This window comes from Oncorhynchus mykiss, chromosome 20, assembly GCF_057628025.1.
Source record: "Oncorhynchus mykiss isolate SJ-2025 chromosome 20, ASM5762802v1, whole genome shotgun sequence".
Classification (NCBI taxonomy): domain Eukaryota; kingdom Metazoa; phylum Chordata; class Actinopteri; order Salmoniformes; family Salmonidae; genus Oncorhynchus; species Oncorhynchus mykiss.
This window is the reverse complement of record NC_143041.1, coordinates 27222121-27247106: the sequence shown is the minus strand read 5'-3', so window position 1 is coordinate 27247106 and position 24986 is coordinate 27222121. Positions and strand designations below refer to the sequence as shown.

General features: G+C 39.9%; 2 protein-coding genes and 1 long non-coding RNA gene across 3 annotated transcripts in view; 2 read left to right on the top strand and 1 right to left on the bottom strand.

The window, feature by feature from the left end:
• Window positions 1–11677, top strand: part of fam20cb (FAM20C golgi associated secretory pathway kinase b) — a 79974-nt gene extending 68297 nt beyond the window's left edge. The window contains exons 5-9 of the mRNA XM_036956017.2: window positions 7977–8092; window positions 8275–8455; window positions 8665–8774; window positions 9165–9306; window positions 10025–11677. Of these exons, the coding sequence (XP_036811912.1) occupies window positions 7977–8092; window positions 8275–8455; window positions 8665–8774; window positions 9165–9306; window positions 10025–10292 (817 nt within the window). The 3' untranslated portion in view covers window positions 10293–11677. The remainder of the gene's footprint in view (window positions 1–7976; window positions 8093–8274; window positions 8456–8664; window positions 8775–9164; window positions 9307–10024) is intronic.
• Window positions 11678–16023: 4346 nt separating this feature from the next.
• foxl3 (forkhead box L3) lies at window positions 16024–21619 on the top strand. Its single transcript, XM_021576150.3, has 4 exons — window positions 16024–16488; window positions 17531–17632; window positions 17755–17821; window positions 18277–21619. Exons 1-4 carry the CDS (start codon window positions 16343–16345, stop codon window positions 18751–18753), a joined length of 792 nt encoding a protein of 263 aa, XP_021431825.1. The 5' UTR covers window positions 16024–16342; the 3' UTR covers window positions 18754–21619.
• A 1650-nt stretch (window positions 21620–23269) lies between these two features.
• LOC149974521 (uncharacterized) lies at window positions 23270–24644 on the bottom strand. Its single transcript, XR_016489452.1, has 2 exons — window positions 24512–24644; window positions 23270–23616 (listed from the first exon to the last, which is right to left on the bottom strand). It is a non-coding gene; the product is annotated as an uncharacterized LOC149974521 (long non-coding RNA).
• Between the last annotated feature and the right edge of the window lie 342 nt (window positions 24645–24986).

Here is a 24986-nt window from a genome sequence, read left to right as displayed (position 1 = left end):
AAAGAATATCTGTCAAAAGATGTGCACACAGGGTAGGACCATTAAATCTGGTCACAATGTGGACCCAGTGGACGGATAAGAAACACATTTTAATACCATGTGTAAAATGCATGTCTGAAAATGTGGGCGCAGTCAGTATGTGGACAAGATCAGGAAAAAGGATGCATGTTAGCAGCAGGTATAAACATGCATCATGTCTGTATATCTGAGGAACAGTTTGTTAGCAGGCAGACTTCTGTGTGTTCCTCTATTAAGCTCGGAACATCAGGAGGCCCATGAGTCATACTCACTGAGTTGCTGAGCACTGCCTTCCTGTTGTTATAGGCTGCATCCCTGACACCCTATTTCATACATAGTGCACTACTTCTGACCAGAACCCTATGGTGCACTATGTAGAAAATAGGGTGCCTTTTGGGATGTGGCCTATAACAGCAGGAAGGCCGTAGGGCTCCGGTCAAAAGTAGTGCACTATTTAGAGAATGGGATGCTTTTTGGCCAGCATACTACCCTGCATCCCACCCTGCAGCCTCTGAAGCTAAGCAGGGTTGGTCCTGGTCGGTCTCTGGATGGTAGACCAGATGCTGCTGGAAGTGGTGTTGGAGTGCCAGTAGGAGGCACTCTTTCCTCTGGTCTAAAAAAACATTATCCCAATGCCCCAGGGCAGTGATTGGGGACATTGCCCTGTGTAGGGTGCTGTCTTTCGGATGGGACGTTAAACAAGTGTCCTGACTCTCTGTGGTCACTAAAGATCCCATGGAACTTATTGTGGGGGTGTTAACCCCGATGTCCTGGCTAAATTCACAAACTGGCCCTTATACCATCAGTCACCTAATCATCCCCAGCTTCCAATTGTCTCATTCATCCCCCCTCCTCTCCCCTGTAACTATTCCCCAGGTCGTTACTGTAAATGAGAATGTGTTCTCAGTCAACTGACCTGGTAAAATAAGGGTTAAATTAAACAAATCAAAATAAAAGCACACATTTGATTTAACAATGACTGCTGCCTGCCTAGCTAACCCAACCACCCAGCTCTGTCTGCCTGTCTGTCTGCTTTGGAACTCCACTGGCTTTACAAGGTTAAGGCTTTATGACCTGCCTGTTGACAACGCATTAATGATCATAGGAAAATCTCCTGGTTGTAAGAGAGGTAAACAAATGGGTATTACTGTATAATAATACTGCCATAGTTACGATCCGTATTATAATAATACTGCCATGGTTACACTCTGTATTATAATAATGCTGCCATGGTTACGATCAGTATTCTAATAATATTGCCATGGTTACACGCCGTATTATAATAATACTGCCATGATGGTTTAGCTCTGTATTATAATAATATTGCCATGGTTACGATCAGTATTCTAATAATATTGCCATGGTTACACACCGTATTATAATAATATTGCCATGGTTACACGCCGTATTATAATAATATTGCCATGGTTACACACCGTATTATAATAATATTGCCATGATAGTTTAGCTTCATATTATAATAATACTGCCATGATGGTTAATCTCCATATTATAATAATACTGCCATGATGGTTCATCTCCGTATTATAATAATACTGCCATGATGGTTCATCTCCATATTATAATAATACTGCCATGATGGTTCATCTCCATATTATAATAATACTGCCATGATGGTTCATCTCCATATTATAATAATACTGCCATGATGGTTCATCTCCATATTATAATAATACTGCCATGATAGTTACACTCTGTATTATAATAATACTGCCATGATAGTTACACTCTGTATTATAATAATACTGCCATGATGGTTCATCTCCATATTATAATAATACTGCCATGATGGTTCATCTCCATATTATAATAATACTGCCATGATAGTTACACTCTGTATTATAATAATACTGCCATGATAGTTACACTCTGTATTATAAAATACTGCCATGATGGTTCATTTCCATATTATAATAATACTGCCATGATGGTTCATCTCCATATTATAATAATACTGCCATGATAGTTACACTCTGTATTATAATAATACTGCCATGATAGTTACACTCTGTATTATAATAATACTGCCATGATGGTTCATTTCCATATTATAATAATACTGCCATGATGGTTCATCTCCATATTATAATAATACTGCCATGATAGTTACACTCTGTATTATAATAATACTGCCATGATAGTTACACTCTGTATTATAATAATACTGCCATGATGGTTAATCTCCGTATTATAATAATACTGCCATGATGGTTAATCTCCGTATTATAATAATACTGCCATGATGGTTCATCTCCGTATTATAATAATACTGCCATGATGGTTCATCTCCATATTATAATAATATTGCCATGGTTACACTCTGTATTATAATAATACTGCCATGATAGTTACACTCTGTATCATAATAATACTGCCATGATAGTTACACTCTGTATTATAATAATACTGCCATGATGGTTCATCTCCGTATTATAATAATACTGCCATGATGGTTCATCTCCATATTATAATAATACTGCCATGATGGTTCATCTCCATATTATAATAATACTGCCATGATGGTTCATCTCCATATTATAATAATATTGCCATGGTTACACTCTGTATTATAATAATACTGCCATGATAGTTACACTCTGTATCATAATAATACTGCCATGATAGTTACACTCTGTATTATAATAATACTGCCATGATAGTTACATTCTGTATTATAATAATACTGCCATGATAGTTACACTCTGTATCATAATAATACTGCCATGATGGTTCATCTCCGTATTATAATAATACTGCCATGATGGTTCATCTCCATATTATAATAATACTGCCATGATGGTTCATCTCCATATTATAATAATACTGCCATGATGGTTCATCTCCATATTATAATAATATTGCCATGGTTACACTCTGTATTATAATAATACTGCCATGATAGTTACACTCTGTATTATAATAATACTGCCATGATAGTTTAGCTTCATATTATAATAATACTGCCATGATGGTTCATCTCCGTATTATAATAATACTGCCATGATGGTTCATCTCCATATTATAATAATATTGCCATGGTTACACTCTGTATTATAATAATACTGCCATGATAGTTGCACTCTGTATTATAATAATACTGCCATGATAGTTTAGCTTCATATTATAATAATACTGCCATGATGGTTAATCTCCATATTATAATAATACTGCCATGATGGTTCATCTCCATATTATAATAATACTGCCATGATGGTTCATCTCCATATTATAATAATATTGCCATGGTTACACTCTGTATTATAATAATACTGCCATGATAGTTACACTCTGTATCATAATAATACTGCCATGATAGTTACACTCTGTATTATAATAATACTGCCATGATAGTTACACTCTGTATTATAATAATACTGCCATGATAGATACACTCTGTATCATAATAATACTGCCATGATGGTTCATCTCCGTATTATAATAATACTGCCATGATGGTTCATCTCCATATTATAATAATACTGCCATGATGGTTCATCTCCATATTATAATAATACTGCCATGATGGTTCATCTCCATATTATAATAATATTGCCATGGTTACACTCTGTATTATAATAATACTGCCATGATAGTTACACTCTGTATTATAATAATACTGCCATGATAGTTTAGCTTCATATTATAATAATACTACCATGATGGTTAATCTCCATATTATAATAATACTGCCATGATAGTTACACTCTGTATTATAATAATACTGCCATGATAGTTACACTCTGTATTATAATAATACTGCCATGATGGTTAATCTCCATATTATAATAATACTGCCATGATGGTTCATCTCCGTATTATAATAATACTGCCGTGATGGTTAATCTCCGTATTATAATAATACTGCCATGATGGTTAATCTCCATATTATAATAATACTGCCATGATGGTTCATCTCCGTATTATAATAATACTGCCATGATGGTTAATCTCCGTATTATAATAATACTGCCATGATGGTTCATCTCCATATTATAATAATATTGCCATGATGGTTCATCTCCATATTATAATAATATTGCCATGGTTACACTCTGTATTATAATAATACTGCCATGATAGTTACACTCTGTATCATAATAATACTGCCATGATGGTTCATCTCCACATTATAATAATACTGCCATGATGGTTCATCTCCATATTATTATAATATTGCCATGGTTACACTCTTTATTATAATAATACTGCCATGATAGTTACACTCTGTATTATAATAATACTGCCATGATGGTTCATCTCCATATTATAATAATACTGCCATGATGGTTCATCTCCATATTATAATAATATTGCCATGGTTACACTCTGTATTATAATAATACTGCCATGATAGTTACACTCTGTATCATAATAATACTGCCATGATGGTTCATCTCCATATTATAATAATACTGCCATGATGTTTCATCTCCATATTATTATAATATTGCCATGGTTACACTCTGTATTATAATAATACTGCCATGATAGTTACACTCTGTATTATAATAATACTGCCATGATAGTTACACTCTGTATTATAATAATACTGCCATGATAGTTTAGCTTCATATTATAATAATACTGCCATGATGGTTAATCTCCATATTATAATAATACTGCCATGATGGTTCATCTCCGTATTATAATAATACTGCCATGATGGTTCATCTCCATATTATAATAATACTGCCATGATGGTTCATCTCCATATTATAATAATACTGCCATGATGGTTAATCTCCATATTATAATAATACTGCCATGATAGTTACACTCTGTATTATAATAATACTGCCATGATGGTTCATCTCCATATTATAATAATACTGCCATGATAGTTACACTCTGTATTATAATAATACTGCCATGATAGTTACACTCTGTATTATAATAATACTGCCATGATAGTTTAGCTTCATATCATAATAATACTGCCATGATGGTTAATCTCCATATTATAATAATACTGCCATGATAGTTACACTCTGTATTATAATAATACTGCCATGCTAGTTACACTCTGTATTATAATAATACTGCCATGATAGTTGCACTCTGTATTATAATAATACTGCCATGATGGTTAATCTCCGTATTATAATAATACTGCCATGATGGTTAATCTCCATATTATAATAATACTGCCATGATGGTTAATCTCCGTATTATAATAATACTGCCATGATGGTTAATCTCCGTATTATAATAATACTGCCATGATGGTTCATCTCCATATTATAATAATATTGCCATGATGGTTAATCTCCATATTATAATAATACTGCCATGATGGTTCATCTCCATATTATAATAATACTGCCATGATGTTTAATCTCCGTATTATAATAATACTGCCATGATGGTTCATCTCCATATTATAATAATACTGCCATGATGGTTAATCTCTGTATTATAATAATACTGCCATGATGGTTAATCTCCGGTGTCCATAGCCACATACTGTAGTGTCGCGGCGGTTTCCTTTCAGTTCATTCATGCTATATCCTTTGTAGTCACCTGCCACAGGTCTTTTCACACAGCAAGCCTTTGCTTTGTCTGGCTCTTGTATGTTCAGACACAACAGATGTAGTCTACACAGCTGTGGTGTGAAGATGGTGATGATAATGTACTTGTTATCTCTTAGGCTTTCACATCTGTGGAATTAAATGTTGTCCCTGACACAACCAGGTCCGTTCAAGTGGCACTAGAAATGCAGGCACGCACGCACGGATGCACACACACAGAGTACATATAGTATAAAGCTGGATAAAGCTGTGTCTGCCTGGAGGCACAATATCACCATTCAGCAGCAGCAATAGCAGACAGTCTGCCACACATCTGGTACGGCACTAGACCTAGTTGGCACACACATACACACACACACTCAGGCATGCATTGTGGGTAAGGGGGAGAGAAAACCAAAGGCATGAAAAGCCCTGCTTCCTTTCTAAATATAAGGCAGGCAGGGACTAGGGTTAGCCAAAAACAGCCGTTTAGTTTTTCACATTTGGTTTCTGGTCTAAATGAAAGCTTCAGCATTGTCGTTGGGTACAGGCTGGCTACCGATGCTGAGGCTGTTTTGTCTGCTGTCCCAGGAGGCCGCAGCTACACTCACACACACACACACACACACACACACATACAGTAACGCACACACACACATGCACATACTTTCCATTTGGGCTTTTAAGCCGGGCTCTACGCTCCATTAATTATCTGATTGGATTAAAAGGGGGAAATGCTGTCTTAAATTTGGTCTCGGCTCCCTTTGAAATGATGTGGGATGGAGGGAAGAGGAGGAGGAGGAGGAGGAAGAAGGGGGAGGAAGGAGGGATAAGAGCAGTGAGTGACGAGGGGGGAAATTGAATCCAGCACTTCCTTGTTTGCATGGCAGATCCCCCATAGGGCTGTGCGGTGTGGTACGGCACAGTAACATCTGACAGCCAGAGGGAAGGAAACATGTCACACACACACACACACACACTTGCATGCACATACAAACCACACACAGTCTCTCTTCTTACACATGCTCTCTGTCACGCTCTGCAACATGACGGGGCAATTTGTTCGTTGGAGTGCTTTTGCTCTTTCTCTTCCCCCACTATCTTTCACCTCCCTCTCTCTCTCTCTCTCTCTCTCTTTCTCTTTCTCTCTCTCTTTCTCTCCATCTCTCTTTTTCTCTTTCTCTCTCTTTCTCTTTCTCTCTTTCTCTCTCTCTTTTCCTCTCTTTCTCACTCTCTTTCTTTCTCTCTTTCTTTCTCGCTCTCTCTCTCTCTTTCTCTCTCTCTCTCTCTCTTTCTCTCTCTCTCTTTCTCTCTTTCTCTCTCTCTTTCTCTCTTTCTCTTTCTCTCTCTCTCTTTCTCTCTTTCTCTCTCTCTCTTTCTCTCTTTCTCTCTCTCTTTCTCTCTCTCTCTCTCTCTTTCTCTTTCTCTCTCTCTCTTTCTCTTTCTCTCTCTCTCTTTCTCTCTCTTTTTCTCTTTCTCTCGCTCTCTTTTTCTCTTTCTCTCTCTCTTTTTCTCTCTCTCCATCTTTTTCTCTCTCTCTCTCTCTCTTTCTCTTTCTTTCTCTCTCTTTTTCTCTTTCTCTTTCTCTCTTTTTCTCTCTTTCCATTTCTCTCTCTGTCTCTCTTTCTCTCCTTTCCTCTCTCTTTCTCTCCTTTCCTCTCTCTTTCTCTCTTTCTTTCTTTCTTTCTTTCTTTTTCTTTCTCTCTCTCTTTCTCTCTCTCTCTCTCTGAATGAGTGTGTAGCATGCATAGAGACATGACAGCACTCAGAAAGACAGAGGGAGGGAGGAGGTTCACATTAGAAGATTCCATCTCCACATGTCCCTGGAGTGGTCTCATACGCGCTGAGAATACTGTATACGGCGAACACATGCATAGTTCATGCATACACACATTCACATCTGCGCCAACACACTGAAATATTCTGTGCACATACACACACATACCTGGGCGCACACACAGATGAATCATCCTCATAGCCACGTGTCCAGCTCTCACATGTTCTCTACACACCTGTCTTCCTCCAACTTGGCAGTAGAGTAGAATAGAGACATAACATGTAGCAGAACTACACATGGTATAGAGGAAGACATTAAGACCAAGCATGGTTGATTAGATTATCATTGCTGATTTAGACTACTACAGTTACTGTATTTGAGCTGTTGAAGTGAAATCATTTAGATATTTCTGTGATGGCCGCCCTAGGCTGTTTACTGAAGCAGTTGGAAGCGGTGTCACAGCTCCCTCTGGTGGTTAAAAATAAACGACAGTGCACTTTACGCGAAGAAGGATAGTAGAATTATGGTACCATAGCATGTGGACCTTAAGTATCATGGCATTTCTCATTGGTTGAATTAGTGAGAGAGTGATTGATAATTTCAGGATCTAAAAAGACAAACCTAAATATCTTCCTCTCTTTGTCCTTTTGCAGAATCCTGGACTTCCGTCGTGTCCCTCCTGTAGCAGGCAGATTGCTGAATATGACTAAAGAGATCAAAGATATGACCAGGGACAAGAAGCTGTGGAAAACCTTCTTCATATCACCAGGTACTAAACCTAGGACAGTTGTCTGAGATTCAAACACAGCCGTCTTGAGCAATGAAGCTTATGCTGCGTTAAGATCATGTCAGCTACATTTCAGTTTATGAACAGTAGGTGGTGCTATTGACGACCAAATGATCAAATCAATATCACCAACAAATCCGTTCATACAAACTCTCATTTCCCAGCCAACAACATCTGTTTCTATGGGGAGTGTTCGTATTACTGCTCTACGGAGCATGCTCTGTGCGGTAAGCCGGACCAGATCGAGGGTTCTCTGGCTGCCTTCCTCCCAGACCTGGCCCTGGCAAAACGTAAGACCTGGAGAAACCCCTGGAGACGATCCTACCACAAACGCAAGAAAGCAGAGTAAGAAAACAATGCACATGTAGAAAGCATAACATAATAAAATACAAAATACATTTATTTAAAAGAAAAGCATATACTTTAAGAGTGTGAAAAGCACGGAGAAGTATAGGTGAAAAGACAAGTTACTGTAGTTCCAATAAAATGCAAGTAGAAAGAAGTGAGAACCCAACAGGTTTCTAATGGCGACCTCTCTGTGTCTGTTTCTGTAGGTGGGAGGTGGACCCTGACTACTGTGAAGAGGTGAAACAGACTCCGCCCTATGACGGCGGCACCCGTCTGCTGGACATCATGGACATGACCATCTTTGACTTCCTCATGGGTGAGACCACACCTCCTAAAACACACACACACACACACACACACACACTCAGAGTACAGCGACATCCCACTGGGCACAGACGTCAGTTCAGCTAACGTGAATTCAACGTGAAATCAACCCAAAAACATCATCATGTCATTGGATTTAGGTTAAAAGTTGGGTGAAAGAAGAAACTCCAAATCGTTGACGACGTTTTTCAAATCCGATCACTTTTCCACGTTGATTTAACATCATCATATCGATTTTTTTGGGGGGGTTGAGATTAAAGTGGAAACAGCGTTGATTCAACCAGTTTTTGCCCAGTGAGATGGCTCCATTATAAAACAGCGTTGATTCAACCAGTTTTTGCCCAGTGAGATGGCTCCATTATAAAATGGCGTCTCTCCTCAGGCAACATGGATCGCCATCACTATGAGACGTTTGAGAAGTTTGGCAATGAGAGCTTCATAATCCACCTGGACAACGGGAGAGGGTTTGGAAAGCATTCCCATGATGAGGTGTCTATCCTGGTGCCTTTAAGCCAATGTTGCAGGTCAGTAACTTCATGAATCTTTTCTACATCAAGAGCATTTACTTGTGACTGGTGAACCTCAACACACTTAACCTGACTTTTCACTTATCAGGAGTTGACATAGAGGTTAAAACCCATTTTGGACATTGCTATTGAGGGCTTCCACCTTTTTTAAAGTAATCAGCTGGGTGGGACTTCCTATGGGTTAAGGAAGGATCACATAATTCCATCCAGGTCATCAGGGGGGCTCAGCCAATGAATTGTACACGTGAGCAAACATTCCATTACTGTAGGTGGCAGTAAATAGCCAACCTTGGCTTCGTACTTGTTCAAACAACACACTTTAGGTGGCAGTATGCACCCTTTCAGTTTGTTTGCTAACTCATAGAAGTAGTAGAATAAGAAAATGGACTACTTTAAAATGCCTGTGTGCTCACAGACACCATAATGGGACATTATGAAGAAGACCTTACTAATATTGAGTTGCAACCCTTGTTCTTGACTCAAACCGGTGCGCCTGGTACCTACTATCATACCCCGTTCAAAGGCACTTCAATATGTTGTCTTTCCCATTCACCCTCTGAATGGCAGACGTACACAATCCATGTCAAAACTGTCTTAAAGCTTAAGTACTTTAGTTAATGACTTTATATGAAGTTACAATCATACAGCGTTAATGAACTTCTTCCATTCCCTCCTGACCCCTCCTGACCCCTCTTGACCCCTCCTGTCTCTCCAGAGTGAAGAAGTCGACCCACCTGCGTCTGCAGCTGCTGGCCAAGGAGGAGTACCAGCTGAGTGATCTGATGTCTGAGTCTCTGCTGAGGGACAAACTGATCCCCATCCTCATCCAGCCTCACCTGGAGGCGATGGACAGACGCCTACGCCACACACTCAACGTCCTGGCAGACTGCATCGAGAAGGAGGGCTATAGTAATGTTGTGGAGGATGACCTGGCGAGTGAGAGGAGGGGGGCTCAGATGCACACATCACCCAGGGGGAGGTAGCTGGGAGGCCTGAACTGTTCTGGAATGGACCAGACTGGATTGGACCGTATGGAACTAGAGTCGATCGGACTGAACTGGATTGAACTGGATTGGACTGGACCAGATTAAACCGGACTGAACCGGTTTTGACCACCATCCCCATAGGCCCCTTAAATAACAGTGTACACCTCCCAACCAATCGATCATCTCCCACCACAGCACCACAGATCATGAAAGTCTTGCGAGAGCCGCTTGTCTTGTTCAGGAGACATTTTTGAATTCAGTGAATTCCAAGACTGGTATTATTCCTTCTGCTGTCAACTGAATATTGTGTTTCTACACATTGTTGGGACCTGTCGCAGGTGTGCAAACGATATGCGTATTGGAGATCGATTCTGTGTCTTAATGAACAATTTATTGCAAAATGTTTTATAACTTTTGTTGCTCTTTTACATTGTATTTTGTATTAATTTAAGAGATATTTCATTGGAGGGTTTACTGCAAAATGTGTCTTCTGCTTTTCATCTTTCAAATGCTTCCTGTCCCGAGAGTATTTATTGCATTTCATATTAATTGTTTGAAATAAATGAGACCCAAATAACTTTTCTATCAATAGGACTGGGGGCTCGAGTCAATCTGTATCGCTGAAACTCTCGAGTGGTGCAGCGGTCTAAGGCACTGCATCTCAGAGCTAGAGGCATCACTACAGACTCTGGTTTGATTCCAGGCTGTATCACAACCGGCCGTGATTGGGAGTCCCATAGGGCGGCGCACAATTGGCCCAGTGTCGTCCGGGTTTGGCCGGGGTAGGCTGTCATTGTAAATAAGGATTTGTTCTTAACTTGCCTAGTTAAATAATGGTTAAATAAATACATGCTCTAGAAATATAAAGTTAATGTCCTGTTGAGCCGACATTTGCAGCGTTTACCATGAATGCAGTTTCTGCTAATGTGGGAACATTGCCTTTAAATTTCAAGCACACTGTAACGCTGAACTTCCACTATACAGATCGAATACAGCCCTGAGTGGTCAGGAGACCAAGAGGGAGTGAGAGAGACTACAGATGTGCAGTCCTTAGTTGGTCAAGTAGAGGGCAGCTCTAGTGCATGTACAATAGTGGTCTGCAGGTCAGCTGTTTGTTCACCTGCACCTGCCCACAATTGCTAATAACCCACCTGCAACCGCCCAACTATGCTGTAGGCTACGGTCAGAGATGGCAGAAAGATTTTTTGACAGGGGTGCAGTTTCTTTTTTATAGCAAATATGTTTCTGCTTATAATTACCGACATTTCGGTAGGCTATTTGTTAGTCAACTTGTCTATAATTAGACTATATACATGCTGCTTCTCTTTTGTCATTATATGTTGACCTAGGAGACTAAAATAAACCCTTGCTCACCAGAAAAATGTCATAAATTGATAGAAGCATTCATTCTATCTATGTAGTTGACATCAGTAACATCTTTGTCGTCTCTATTTCTTTCCCGAAGCAAAGACGTTTAGGGACTGGGGAGAAAATGCAATAACAAAAAATTAACAGGAAAGATTTTCTGTGTAAAATGTCCAAATTATATCAGTTTGACCGTTGGTAAGGAAATAGAAAGCTGTAAAAATGACCCAAGATGTTTCTGATAAGATTTCAGGTCGGCTTGGATACATACTTTATGTGGTTTCACAGGAGGCTGCTGAGGGGAGAAGGGTGTATGCTAACAGTGTGAATGGCAATTTAGGTGCCACCAACCTCCTGTGGTTGAAATACTAGGCCTATTAGTTTTTATGATGCTGATAAAAATAGCACCTCTACAGAAGGTCCCTAACTGCAGATTCAGATTCTCTCAAGATGCTCTAAGAAATCAATCATATTTCTCCACCCCTGTTTCCGAGTCAAAATGTAGGATACATTTGAATTTGGTGTATTATTTTACTGCAAGAAATGCTTAGTTCTGCAGGAGTTAATATTAAGGTTATGTGTAACGTTATAGACCTACAGTCAGTGTCCAGATTTCAGTTTCCATTTAACCCATCTGAACAGTAGGCTACAGTTAAATTGACTTGTCCTGGTCTTGTGACTGTTGAATTTGTATGCACGCCTTGAGTGGCCTCCCGAGTGGCACAGCGGTCTAACGCACTGCATCTCAGTGGTAGAGGCGTCACTACAGACCCTTGTTTGATTCCAGGCTGTATCACAACCAGCCGTGATTGGGCAACGCACAATTGGCCCAGCGTCAGCTGGGGTGTTCTTTACTGACTTGCCTAGTTAAATAAAGGTTAAATAAAATGTAAAGAATCATCACACATAACATAACCGGCACACTCCTTTACCACTTAAACAACTCTCCATTTCGCAGCTTTTATTTTATTCAATTAAACTCCGACATTATCCTTTTTGCCTCAGTGGATCGACTTTAACTTTTTCTGTCTGTTCCCAAAAGCATTTGGCTATTGGCTTGTAGGCTATTTGGTGGCACTAATGCCAGATAGCCTAAAAAGAATGAAGGAAAAACCTCAATGTAGCCGGTAGATATACGTTCAACAAGAATGATACATTTATGGATCTTTGTATGCATTGTTTCCTCATTATTCAACCCGCTCGCCACCCACCCCTCCTTCATCCACACAATAGGATGACCCTCAAACCCGCTCGCTCCGCAGATACTTTTGTGTGTGTGTATATATATATATATATATATGTGGACACCCCTTCAAATTAGTGTGTTCATCTATTTCAGCCACACCCATTGCTGACAGGTGTATAAAATCGAGCACACCGCCATGCAATCTCCATAGACAAACATTGACAGTAGAATGGCCTTACTGAAGAGCTCAGTGACTTTCAATGTTGCACCGTCATAAGATGCCACCTTTCCAACAAGTCAGTTTGTCAAATTTTTGTCCTGCTAGAGCTGCCCCGGTCAATTGTAAGTGCTGTTATTGTGAAGTGGAAAAGTCTAGGAGCAACAAAGGCTCAGCCACAAAGTGGCAGGCTTCACCATCTGGCAGTCCGACTGACGAATCTAGGTTTGGCAGATGCCAGGAGAATGCTACTTGCCCCAATGCATAGTGCTAACTGGGGCTGTTTTTCATGGTTCGGGCTAGGCCCCTTAGTTCCAGTGAAGGGGAATCTTAACGCTACAGCATACAATGACATCCTAGACGATTCTGTGCTTCCAATTTAGGGGCAACAGTTTGGGAAAGGCCCTTTCGGGTTTGAATGACAAGAATGAATCCGATTCAAAGTGATTCACACTACAGCATATCCTCCATTGTACTTTCCTCTTATTTTTCTTTGGCCCATAGATTATTTTATTATTTGAGGATGAATTTAAGATGAAACTTTAGTCAGTCCTCAATTTTGGTACTAAGAAGCCAAATGTGACACCAAGATTTTTGTAGGATGAATATTCCTTTAGGGTGTGATTGTATGTATGATGTCCAGATGTTAATGTTGTCTACAGATATGCAGGATGTACATTTCTTAACTTTCCAACTGCAGATCTGCTTTGCTGGAGAAAACATTTCACTTACTGTTACTGAAAGTTCATATATATACAGTAGATAAACCTAGTGCCTGTGCAATGATAGAAATACTTGAATGTTTGGGATCATGACTGAAAGGGTATTTATGGGAAATATTATTTCCTGGTCAGAAGCTATATACAGTATACGTGTTTCCATACGTCTGTCTGTGTTGATACTTTATGTATAGACGGAGGTATGGACACCATTAGAGGCTGTGGTTCTGACTGCAGCTAAAATGCTTATTTTTCATCTGTTCATTGTTTCTGTGGAGTTTTGTTTGCAACATCGTAAAGGTGCAATAAAACAAAATGTGCATTTAAACGTGTCATTTAACTGTATTAGTTATACCTGAAACATAGAATAGGTACATTGAAAAAATAACGATGAGACGAGACGGGGGCAAACAAATTGGACTTGATTCTGATCCTTGTAGGCAGCACAGACACAGGAGTCATTGGCTCTTACAGAAAAGGAATATCTCCTCTGTATTTGTCTGTCTGTTCAGACTACAGAGCCTGGTCAGTAACAATGTCTATAGGCCTACTACAGTACTAATGCAGATGGCCCTCAGCGCCCCAACATGAACATGTTTACAGTTTCGTCTTTTTGTTTTGATAACCTTTCCCTAGCCCCTCACAGCCCCTGGAATGCCTCCACTATGGTTTATAAATGCATCCAAAGGATTGCTCATGAATGGAGGAAGCCCAGTCTGAGTGTACGCCCCAAATGGCACCCCATTCCCTTTATAGCGCACTTATTTGGACCAGCACCCTATTGGCCTTGGTTAAAAGTAGTGCACTATAAAGGGAATATGGTGCTATTTGGGATGTGTTCTGAGACAAACATCTAAGGGACAGGGACCACAGGCCTAACTAGGGTAATCATCCCCACCGCAGACAGGCGGCAGAGGAAACATCGTCATGGGAATGAGCCAGGGATCTGACCAACAGGACACCTTATCTGATCCTGATCCCACTCATTTACCCCTGCACTGCCCGGATGAAGGGACCGTAGAATAGAATTGCTAAAGCCAATAGACTGGGCATAGTTCTGGAATCTGGTTCTAACGTGGGTCACGTGGATCACGTGGGTAGTCAACCCAGGCCCTGGATTTGCTCCTGAAAACGGTGGTGCAATTGATTTCACTGCATCACTAATGACAGGGAATTAGTGTACTGGCATTTTAGAATAGATCTTGGGTTTTGGCAATTAGAGTAACTGGCTAATCACTTTATTTGCTAGATAATGTTGAGGGAGACCAACCAGGGTCGCAAGGTCACAGCGGTCAGCGACATACAGAGAGGATATGCCATGGCTCCAAATGTAAAGACAATATATTTGATAAAGATGTGGACTGGACACTTCATTGTTTCAAGTGGGTTGACACCTGATTAAACACACCACATTTGCTGGTATGGGCCTACCTAGGCTGCCAGCAATTAGGGTATAGCTGTGCATTTTCCAAATAAAACAAAATAGCTCAAATAATTTTGTTTCAAAATGTGCCCAATTCCATGATCTAAGAATAGTTGTACTTTATTTGGACATGGACATCTAAAATGTTCACTCTTATTTGCCACTTTAAAATTGACTGGAGTGTTGACCCTTTCTTTGCCCCATTAGTATCAAAGGAGTAAACACAAAATTGCATTTTTAAACTGTTCTGGTCGCATCGATAGAAGAACACAAAGGGTCTCTACAACAATTAATCTACTGGATCACAGCAGGCCACACACGGAGGCCTCGCGCCCGCGGGCTGTTTTCTCCGGTCTCCGTCGGCTGCCGGGAGAGACCAAAATGCCCCGTTAGGAGCCCTTCAGAACACACATCCCCTCTTTTAGTCACGGAAACACAATTTATGGCTATTATACAGCATTATAGATTGCATCTACAAAACTATCCTTGTTGACTAAAACGTCTGTGACACAAGGAAACCCCCCCACCCCCCACCCCCAAAAAAATAACTGGTTGCGGAAAAAAAATCGGACAAGCACAACATACCCCAAAACAACACACACTCTTTAAAGTTAGGCGAAAGAAAAAAATAGGATTAGAGAGATGGAGATGTAAGGAGGTTGTTTGTTAGTATTGGATTAGTTGTTTAAATCATGTTAGGTAGATTAGACTATAAAAAGAAACAAAACAAAACATAAAGTCAACAATCGAAATAGTCTATAGACCACCCAGATTCAAGCGAGACAGAGATTAGTCTAGCTACCAGTTGATCACGCCCCGGGTTCAGACGTTCAAGTGGACAAGCTGCGTGCGTTGGGCTGGCCAAGTCATTTGGTGCATGGCATGTCTTATCGGCGCTAACCTAGCCTACCTGGGGACCAACCCAACAGTGAGGCAGTCGATGAGGAGGAGAGTGGGGGTTCCAAGAGATCTATTCATCACCAAGGGGGAAGGTATACTTCATTCAGTATGCCACCACTATGAGTAGAGTATGTTAGAGTAGAAGAACATTGACATTCTCTGTAAAGAAAACAACTGCTTGGTACTATTGGTCTAAATTTGGAGGGTGGTAAAAACTGCAATTTATTTGTTAATTAGATGAAGCAGTCCTATAATAGCCAGTGTGGAAGTGTAGACATGTTTGATAACTCGCAGTATCCATATAACTGCTTCAACTATGATGGAGATGGATACCCTTCCTGCAGCACGGATGAAGACAAGAAGATGTGTCGACCCGCTTACAGGTAGAATGCTTATGATTAATATCATGGAATTATTATATTATATCATTTCTATATTTTTAAATAATAGAAGCATTATTCATGATATTTTACATTATGTTTATGTTCTACTGAAAAGAAATACAAAACAAATTCATATTATTTTTGTATTTTATAGACCATAATATAAATCACAAATGAATGCAATGCAAGCCATTTAAAATCTAAAACCTAAATACCAAATGTTGTTGTGTTATTTTAATCAGATGATTGTGGAATCTCAACACTATCCAATCTCAACACTATCCAAATTAAATTAGTATCATAATTAAGATTATTAGACCACTTTCCCTGAATGTAACTTTAATCAGTCTTATCGAGATATTATTGGGCAGGGTTGGGTAGGTTATTTTCTAAGTGTAATATTTTAAGGTTACTAGTTGCCTGTCCAAAATTGTAATCAGTAAAATAACTTTTGGATTACCAAAACTCAGTGATGTAATCTGATTACTTTTAGTTGATTTATTTATTAAGGCAAATCAGTTAAGAACAAATTCTTATTTACAATGACAGCCTACTCCAGCCAAACCCAGGCCAATTGTACGCCGACCTATGGGACTCCCAATCACAGCTGGATGTGATACAGCCTGGATTTGTACCAGGTATTATAGTAGTGCCTCTTGCACCGCTGTGCCACTTAGGAGCCCATAATAGCCTGATCAGGTGGAACAAAGCTAAACATATGCCTTCTTTCAATGCTGAATTGAATGTCATTGAGAAAACAGAAAGGTTTCATAATGTATTTTTTTTGCCAACATCCTTTCTGAATTTAAAAGTAATCCAAGAAGTAATCATCTAGTTTTTCAAAAGTATCTGTAATCGGATTATAATATTTTTGCTAGTAATGTAACTGATTGCAGTTTTTTGTCATCAGATTACATGTAAATGATTACATGTAATAATTTACTCCCCAACCCTGTTCTTGGGAATATCATTGTGAACACCAAGAAATATGAATTCAAATAAATCTTTGTACATTGTAACTCTGTCTGCCCTCTCTCTTCAGTTACATAGCGTTGATAGCCATGGCCATCCAACAGAGTCCAGAGCACCGGGTCACCTTGTCAGGGATCTATGAGTTCATCATGAAACGCTTTCCATACTACAGGTAAGGAGCTTCACATGTCACATTCACATTCAACGGTCATTTTCCTTAAAAAGTGTCTGGATAACTTTCACAAATTCATTTTGACAGAGTAGTGTATGTACTGTTTCCTTTATCCACTACAGGTCTAACCAGAGAGCATGGCAAAACTCCATACGACACAACCTCTCTCTCAACAGCTGCTTCATTAAGGTAAAGGACTTTTTAACACATGTTGTGTGATGATAGTTGATAACTTGATCAAGAATCATTATCAAACAGAGTAAGATACACACGTTATTACTTTCTTCGAAATAAGTTTAACTTTATATAAGTCAGAAGAAAACGAGTAAGACGATAATATTTCATCCTCGTTGATTAAATATTGTGTGAAACGTTTAAAACATATTACAATAATAAGGTCCCAAAGGAGACAGGGAACAGCCATACACGTTTACATGCACATTTACAAATGTACTGTATGAATGGTAAGCGAATGTGTCTTTTGCACACAGTAGCCTATAAGCAAAAAGGGTACCAGACAAAACACTGTTTCAATACAGTACTGTATGTTGCATTCACATTTGAGCGCGATCATAAATAGGCTATTATGGGTTTATTTCTACTTTCTTATTTGCGTTTCTTTTTTAAACATATATATTTTTTAGGTTCCCCGTACGGAGGGAAACGAAAAGGGGAAAGGAAACTACTGGACATTCGCCACTGGCTGTGAGTCCATGCTTGACCTCTTCGAGAACGGCAACTTTCGGCGTCGCCGGCGCCGACGCAACATGAAAATGGGTTTCAGAGAGCCTGGGGAGCCTTTCCTCCCAGTAGACAATAACAAGAACAATAACATCAACAACCAACACGGCGGCTCCACCCGGCGGTCCGATCCTAACCCTAACCCCAAACCAGACTCCTTCTGCCCCATCAGCCCTGACCACAGACCAGGTCACCACACCCCCCTCAACCCAAACCAGCAGGATAAACCAGAACCGGAGATTAAATTCAGTATTGACTACATCCTCTCCACCCCCAACCCCCCTCTGCCAGGCTTCAGACCTCCACGTAGTGGTACAACAGTGGCCCCCATACACGCTCTGGAGCCCCAACACCTGAACCTGCACTTCTGGACCATGTGAGTGTCATAGCCTTGCCTATAAAGAGAGATACTTCATCTGAAAGACTGGATGGTTTTTCCTCCATATCTGAATTAGGAAATTAAAAGATCCAAAGACTGCTTCCTTGTGCAAGGGGAGATTTGATTGACTTGTCCTGTAAATAAAGAATATAGAGAGGTCCAGTATTGTGCAATGGATCCTAGCTGATTATACTAAATGTACATCACTCTACACTCAAATTAAGCTTGTACAGTGTTCATAGTCTTGTCCCAAGGCATAAAGGCTTACATAAAGCTGTATTCATAAAGGAGGATGTTCTGTTATGAGGGTCTGTGAAAATAATATTTCACCTATATTATATCGTTACTATTTTAAGGACAGAAATAAATACACTGAGTATGCTGACTGGATGAGAAAGCTGATAAAACTGAAGGCAGGGTGACCTGTGACTTCATCATCATCATAACCAGTATCAATATTAAAAGATAACAATCTCAACAATTGTTTTGGTTGGTGAAAGTGTCAAAGCAATGAACAGGGTGAAGTGTACATGTCACAAGCTGGTGCTCAGCCCCGTCAATCCTTATTGTTGTGATTTAAGGCAATTATCATGGGGTTAATCAACCCAGGCCCTCTCCAAACCTCCTAATCTTTCCCCGTGACCTTTTCAATTCCCCTGAGACTGACACATTCCCCATTTCATCCAGACACATTAGAATACATTATATACATATATTGTATGAAGGAGACTAAAACATGGGGTCTACACCACTAACATTTATTTCCCTGTTAGGAGAAGGGATATCAATCATAGCAGGGTTTCTCTTGCTTGTTTGAAGGGACAATTTTCAATTTAACCTTTATATTATGCCGTGACTGCATCATTCAGGACAGGAGGGGTTTCAACAGAACACAACAACACACTTAACATGAGTGGCATTTAATATAGCATTACACTTGCAAGGTGAGACTGAGATGTGACCCTAGTCAAATACAAGAAGGGTGCCGTGCTGCCGTAACAACACTGCCGCAACTCCCGCCCGCCCGGCCTGACGCAATTATAATTAAACACACCGGCGTATGCTTCCTTTCAAATCCTGTGATCGATCAATGATATTAACATTCATACCTGCTTGGCCCTCCAGCCAACGTCTAGCACCACCACTGTTATGGATCAGTAGGTTTCCATTAACTAAGCTGTTGATGTAAGGTGGCGCTGTGGATGTATTTGGGTAAATTAACTTAGCATAAAGTGCTGCAAGGCTGGGTCTGCTTCTGTGTCGGGTTTGTATTGAGACACCAAAGAGAAAATACACATACAGGAGAGAAGTACTATTATTGTGTCCTAGAATGGCCTCTATTAAATGACCATTCCAAATTCAAAGTATTTGTGTCATGTTGTTTGATTTATTTTTATTGGGAAATGGTCTTCACAAAATATTTTTTTTACGTATCTTGAGGCTATCAATATTTTCATTGAACCTTTATGCCTTCTTGAGCTAAAAACCTCTATGAGAGGGAAATTTGGTCTGGGAAAAATAATATGGAAATGTTTATAATTTTCTGTATGAGCTCACTTCTAGTTGTGGCTATTGTGTACACTCTTAGAAAAAAAGGTGCTATTGAGAATCAAAACAGGGTTGTTGGCTGTCCTGATAGGAGAACCCTTTGAAGAGCCCATTTTTGGTTCTAGGTAGAGCCCTTTGGTTCCACATGGAACCCTTTTGAAGGTTCTGCGTGGAACCTGAAAGAGTTCTACCTGGAACCGAAAAGGGTTCTCCTATGGGGACAGCCTCAAAACCCTTTTGGAACCATTTTATCTAAGAGTGTAGGTAGGTAATGTTGAAATGTGTAGCTCAGGGCAGAATGAGTGAAATGGGGAGGAGGAAATTGGGAAAGCAATGATCTGCAACGTTAATAACATCTCAATCATAAACACAAATAGGTCATTTAATCTACAGCATGTGTTTTATAATTGGATTTTCATTCTTGGGAGTAATTTTGATTATGAATTTAATTATAAATATTTGTGTGCTGTTGTTGGTGTTTTAAAACCACAACAACAACATAGTATATGTTTATATACGAGGGAGGCTGTGTAATTTCACCTTACTTGACTAACAACCATGATTTCCTTGAGCTGTGGTAGGCGGGGACTGGAGGGGCGAATGTACAGTTTGTTATATGGGACATGCTCATGTACCAGAGGCCTACAATGGAAAGCAGATTGCTGGGTAATGATATCAGGCTTCTAGCTAATGAAGAGTGTTGAAATAGCCCGAGGAGACAGAAAGGGCTAACAGGTACACGCCGATGGCTTTTGCCCTTTGAAGCCATTTGAATCCCCATGTACAAATCAAAAGGGCCAGAGGTAGATTCGGCAGGGTGGAATATTCCACAGTTCTGAAATGTTTTTTTAAATGGGTTGCGAATGAGAATATCAACACTGGATGTCAAATCAATGTCAGTTTAGACGTGTTTACAGTTAGATTCTATTTACTGTAGATCTTCCAGGCCCCTGTTTGGCCCCTGCTACTGGAGACCTGTGTAGGATGTCCCTGTTAGGAACACCCAAAACTAGGGTATAAAAAACAACTAGAAGGGTGTAAGAAATGAACCAGGATATAGAAGAAATATGGAAAATAGGCCTTATTTTACACCACTACAACTCTTTTTTGATCATTTGTATGGTAACGATAGCCTTTTAGTGATAGCCTTTTAGTGATAGCCTTTTAGTGATAGCCTTTTCAGTGGCACTTGGCTTCAGTGAATCTGAAATAAAATAGTGAGTTGTTTGTTACTATGTAATTATTGTAGCTTGCCATTTCTGAGTAAATTCCAAGTAAAAATCGAACTGTAAAATAAAGCGGAATAGCCCTCATTTCCATTTGAACCTGCCTCATTTCATACATCCTGCCTCATTTCATACATCCTCCAGTTACATGCCTGCTTGTCCAAGTCAGGAAGCCTTGCAGCTTTAAGTTACAGTTGAAGTCGGAAGTTTACATACACTTAGGTTGGAGTCATTATAACTTGTTTTTCAACCACTCCACAAATTTCTTGTTAACAAACTATAGTGTTGACAAGTCGATTAAGACATCTACTTTGTGCATGACACAATTGATATTTCCAACAATTGTTTACACACAGATTATTTCACTTATAATTCACTGTATCACAGCTTGGAAAATTCCAGAAAACTATGTCATAGCTTTAGAAGCTTCCGTTAGGCTAATTTACATAATTTGAGTCAATTGGAGGTGTACCTGTGGATGTATTTCAAGGCCTACGTTCAAACTCAGTGCCTCCTTGCTTGACATCATGGGAAAATCAAAATAAATCAGTCAAGATCTCAGAATAAAATTGTAGACCTACACAAGTCTGGTTCATTCTTGGGAGCAATTTCCAAATGCCTGAAGGTACCACGTTCATCTGTACAAACAATAGTACGGAAGTATAAACACCATGGGACCACGCAGCCGTCATACCGCTCAGGAAGGAGATGCGTTCCAAGAGATGAAAGTACTTTGGCGCGAAAAGTGCAAATCAATCCCAGAACAACAGCAAAGGACCTTGCGAAGTTGCTGGAGGAAACAGGTACAAAAGTATCTATATCCACAGTAAAACGAGTCCTATATCGACATAACCTGAAAGGCTGATCAGCAAGGAAGAAGCCACTGCTCAAAAACCGCCATAAAAAAGCCAGACTACGGTTTGCAACTGCACATGGGGACAAAGATCATACTTTTTGGAGAAATGTCCTCTGGTCTGATGAAACAAAAATAGATCTGTTTGGCCATAATGACCATCATTATGTTTAGAGGAAAAAGGGGGATCAAATACTAATTGAGTGTATGTAAACTTCTAACCAATTGGGAATGTGATGAAAGAAATAAAAGCTGAAATAAATCACTCTCTACTATTATTCTGACATTTCACATTATTAAAATAAAGTGGTGATCCTAACTGACCTAAGACAGGGACATTTTACTAGGATTAAATGTCAGGAAAATGGTGAAAAACTGAGTTTAAATGTATTGGACTAAGGTGTATGTAAACTTACGACTTCAACTGTACGTCCCAAATGTCACCCTATTCCCACTGTTGTTTTTACCAGGACCCATAGGGCTCTGTTAAAAATGCATGCACAAATAGGGAATAGGGTGCCATTTGGGACTCAACCTCAGTAAGACCATAGACAGAACAGAACATCTTGTCCAATTCAACGTTTGATGAATCAATCTGAGACATCCACTTGTTGTTGCAGAGTCAAAGTTATGTGAACCAACTTCAAGAACGTTATCTGTAACCACATCTAGGGGTAAACAGCAGGCTGCTTCAAAAAGCTCCTGGATCTCACAGACACGCCAACGAGCATATTCACATCATATTGTCCCATATTTCAGAGTTCACACTTCACAGCAGTTGTGCTTTGGGTGAAAATAAAAGGATTCATATGCATTTACCATGAAAGGATAGATGAGAAGACCGACATCGTGTCCATAGATGACATGATAGAGAGCAGGATATTCAACAGTTTCAGAATGTCAGACCTTGACTTTATTTCTTTCTTGCTGGCAATTGTAAAGACTGAATTACACAGCGTGTCATCACGACACAGCTCTGTGTTGCATGGAAGGAGCATTGCACACCATGTACACACACATGCAATGCAACAACAATGCATTGCAGCCCTGGTCAACACACACACACGCCAGTTTTTTGCTGCTTTGCTATGAGTGAATGGGCTGATTGATGTTAGTTGGTCCCAGTCCCGGTCCTTTCCAGCGCTGCTTGCACATGGCCATTGGCCTCAAACCCAGTTTGGCCAGCAGGGGCTGCTCACAACCTAGAATGGGAACTGTTGTCATGTTTCCATTGAAACTGAAGGGAGAGAGTAGAGAAGCATACTTTATGACATTCATTCTATTTCGTTTTTTACACTGCCGCAATCAGTGGGTTCTACCACAGATGAAAGGTTATCAGTATCTTTGGTACTACTACCTACTGCAAAGATCCATTGTCGGTTATGGAATCCATTGTCCCGGTACCCCTGTATATAACCTCACTACTGTCTATTTATTTTATTATTGTTGCTCCTTAATTATGTTTTTTTTATTCCTTTTTTTTTTGTATTCGGCGAATGTGACAAATACAAGATGATTTGATTGGAGCAGCACATTGAAAAGGGGAGGGGCAAGAGACCATTGAGGTTGATAGAGGCTGGCTGACTGTAGGCCCACTTGTTTTTCATTCATGTTGTTAGTGTAAGTAGGCTTATGCTGTGCTCAGACTGCTCCCTCTACACACATACTTTAATCAAGAGCTCCTTGGTTTTAATAATTGAATTGATTAAGAAATCTCTGTATCTATTTCAATCAGTGAGCGTGCAGAGGCAGCTCTCCTCTCTCAGATGTCCCGTTATCACCATCACATTACTGGACAACACTCAAGTACTCAATGCAGTACTCAATCTCTTGTGGCATTATCACATGTGGTTCTTAGGTTAAGAATTCATAATGGTTTTGATTCCTCTAGTTATTATAATGAAAGTGTTTTGGTGGGATCGTTCAAATCATACACGTTTTCCAAAATTACAGTGCATACCGTAGCCTTAAATAAAATAAGGATTGCTTTACAAGATTGAGATGTTTCATATTAGATGGTTATTCAATGAATTAATGCACTCTGAAAAAGACATGCATATTGCCACAAGAACAACATCCATCCATCGCAACATGATATAGATTCATACAATGCAAATAATATTAAGATTTACCTTCTAAAGTGAAATCCACACGGTTATGGAACAGAATAGAACTTGTGGACACATGTCCTCACATGAAGTCAGCAATCATGTGTAAAACATGAGTTGTACAATATAGCACACCCCTGCAAATACAGCAGGCAGAGTGGAGCAGAATGTGAAGAGCCAGCCATGTTCTAGGATGAGGCGATCCTAAACGACCAATGGGAGAGCCCATAGACGACTGTCAGTTAGGGCCTGCCCCCACAAGGAAGGAATGGGGCTGAGAAAGAAAAATGGCCAAGGGGTGAGGATTGGAGGGGATACAGTGGTTCCACAGTAAGATGAATGGTCAGGGGTTACTATAGGCCAACTTACACTAGTGTACTGTCTGTGAGGCACAAGCCATGGCAAGGATTCCTTCTTCTCCACAGAACTGCACAGTAATGTACTAGGATTTAAATCATGCACCGCCAAAACTGCACACAAATGTGTCAGACGAGGTGAC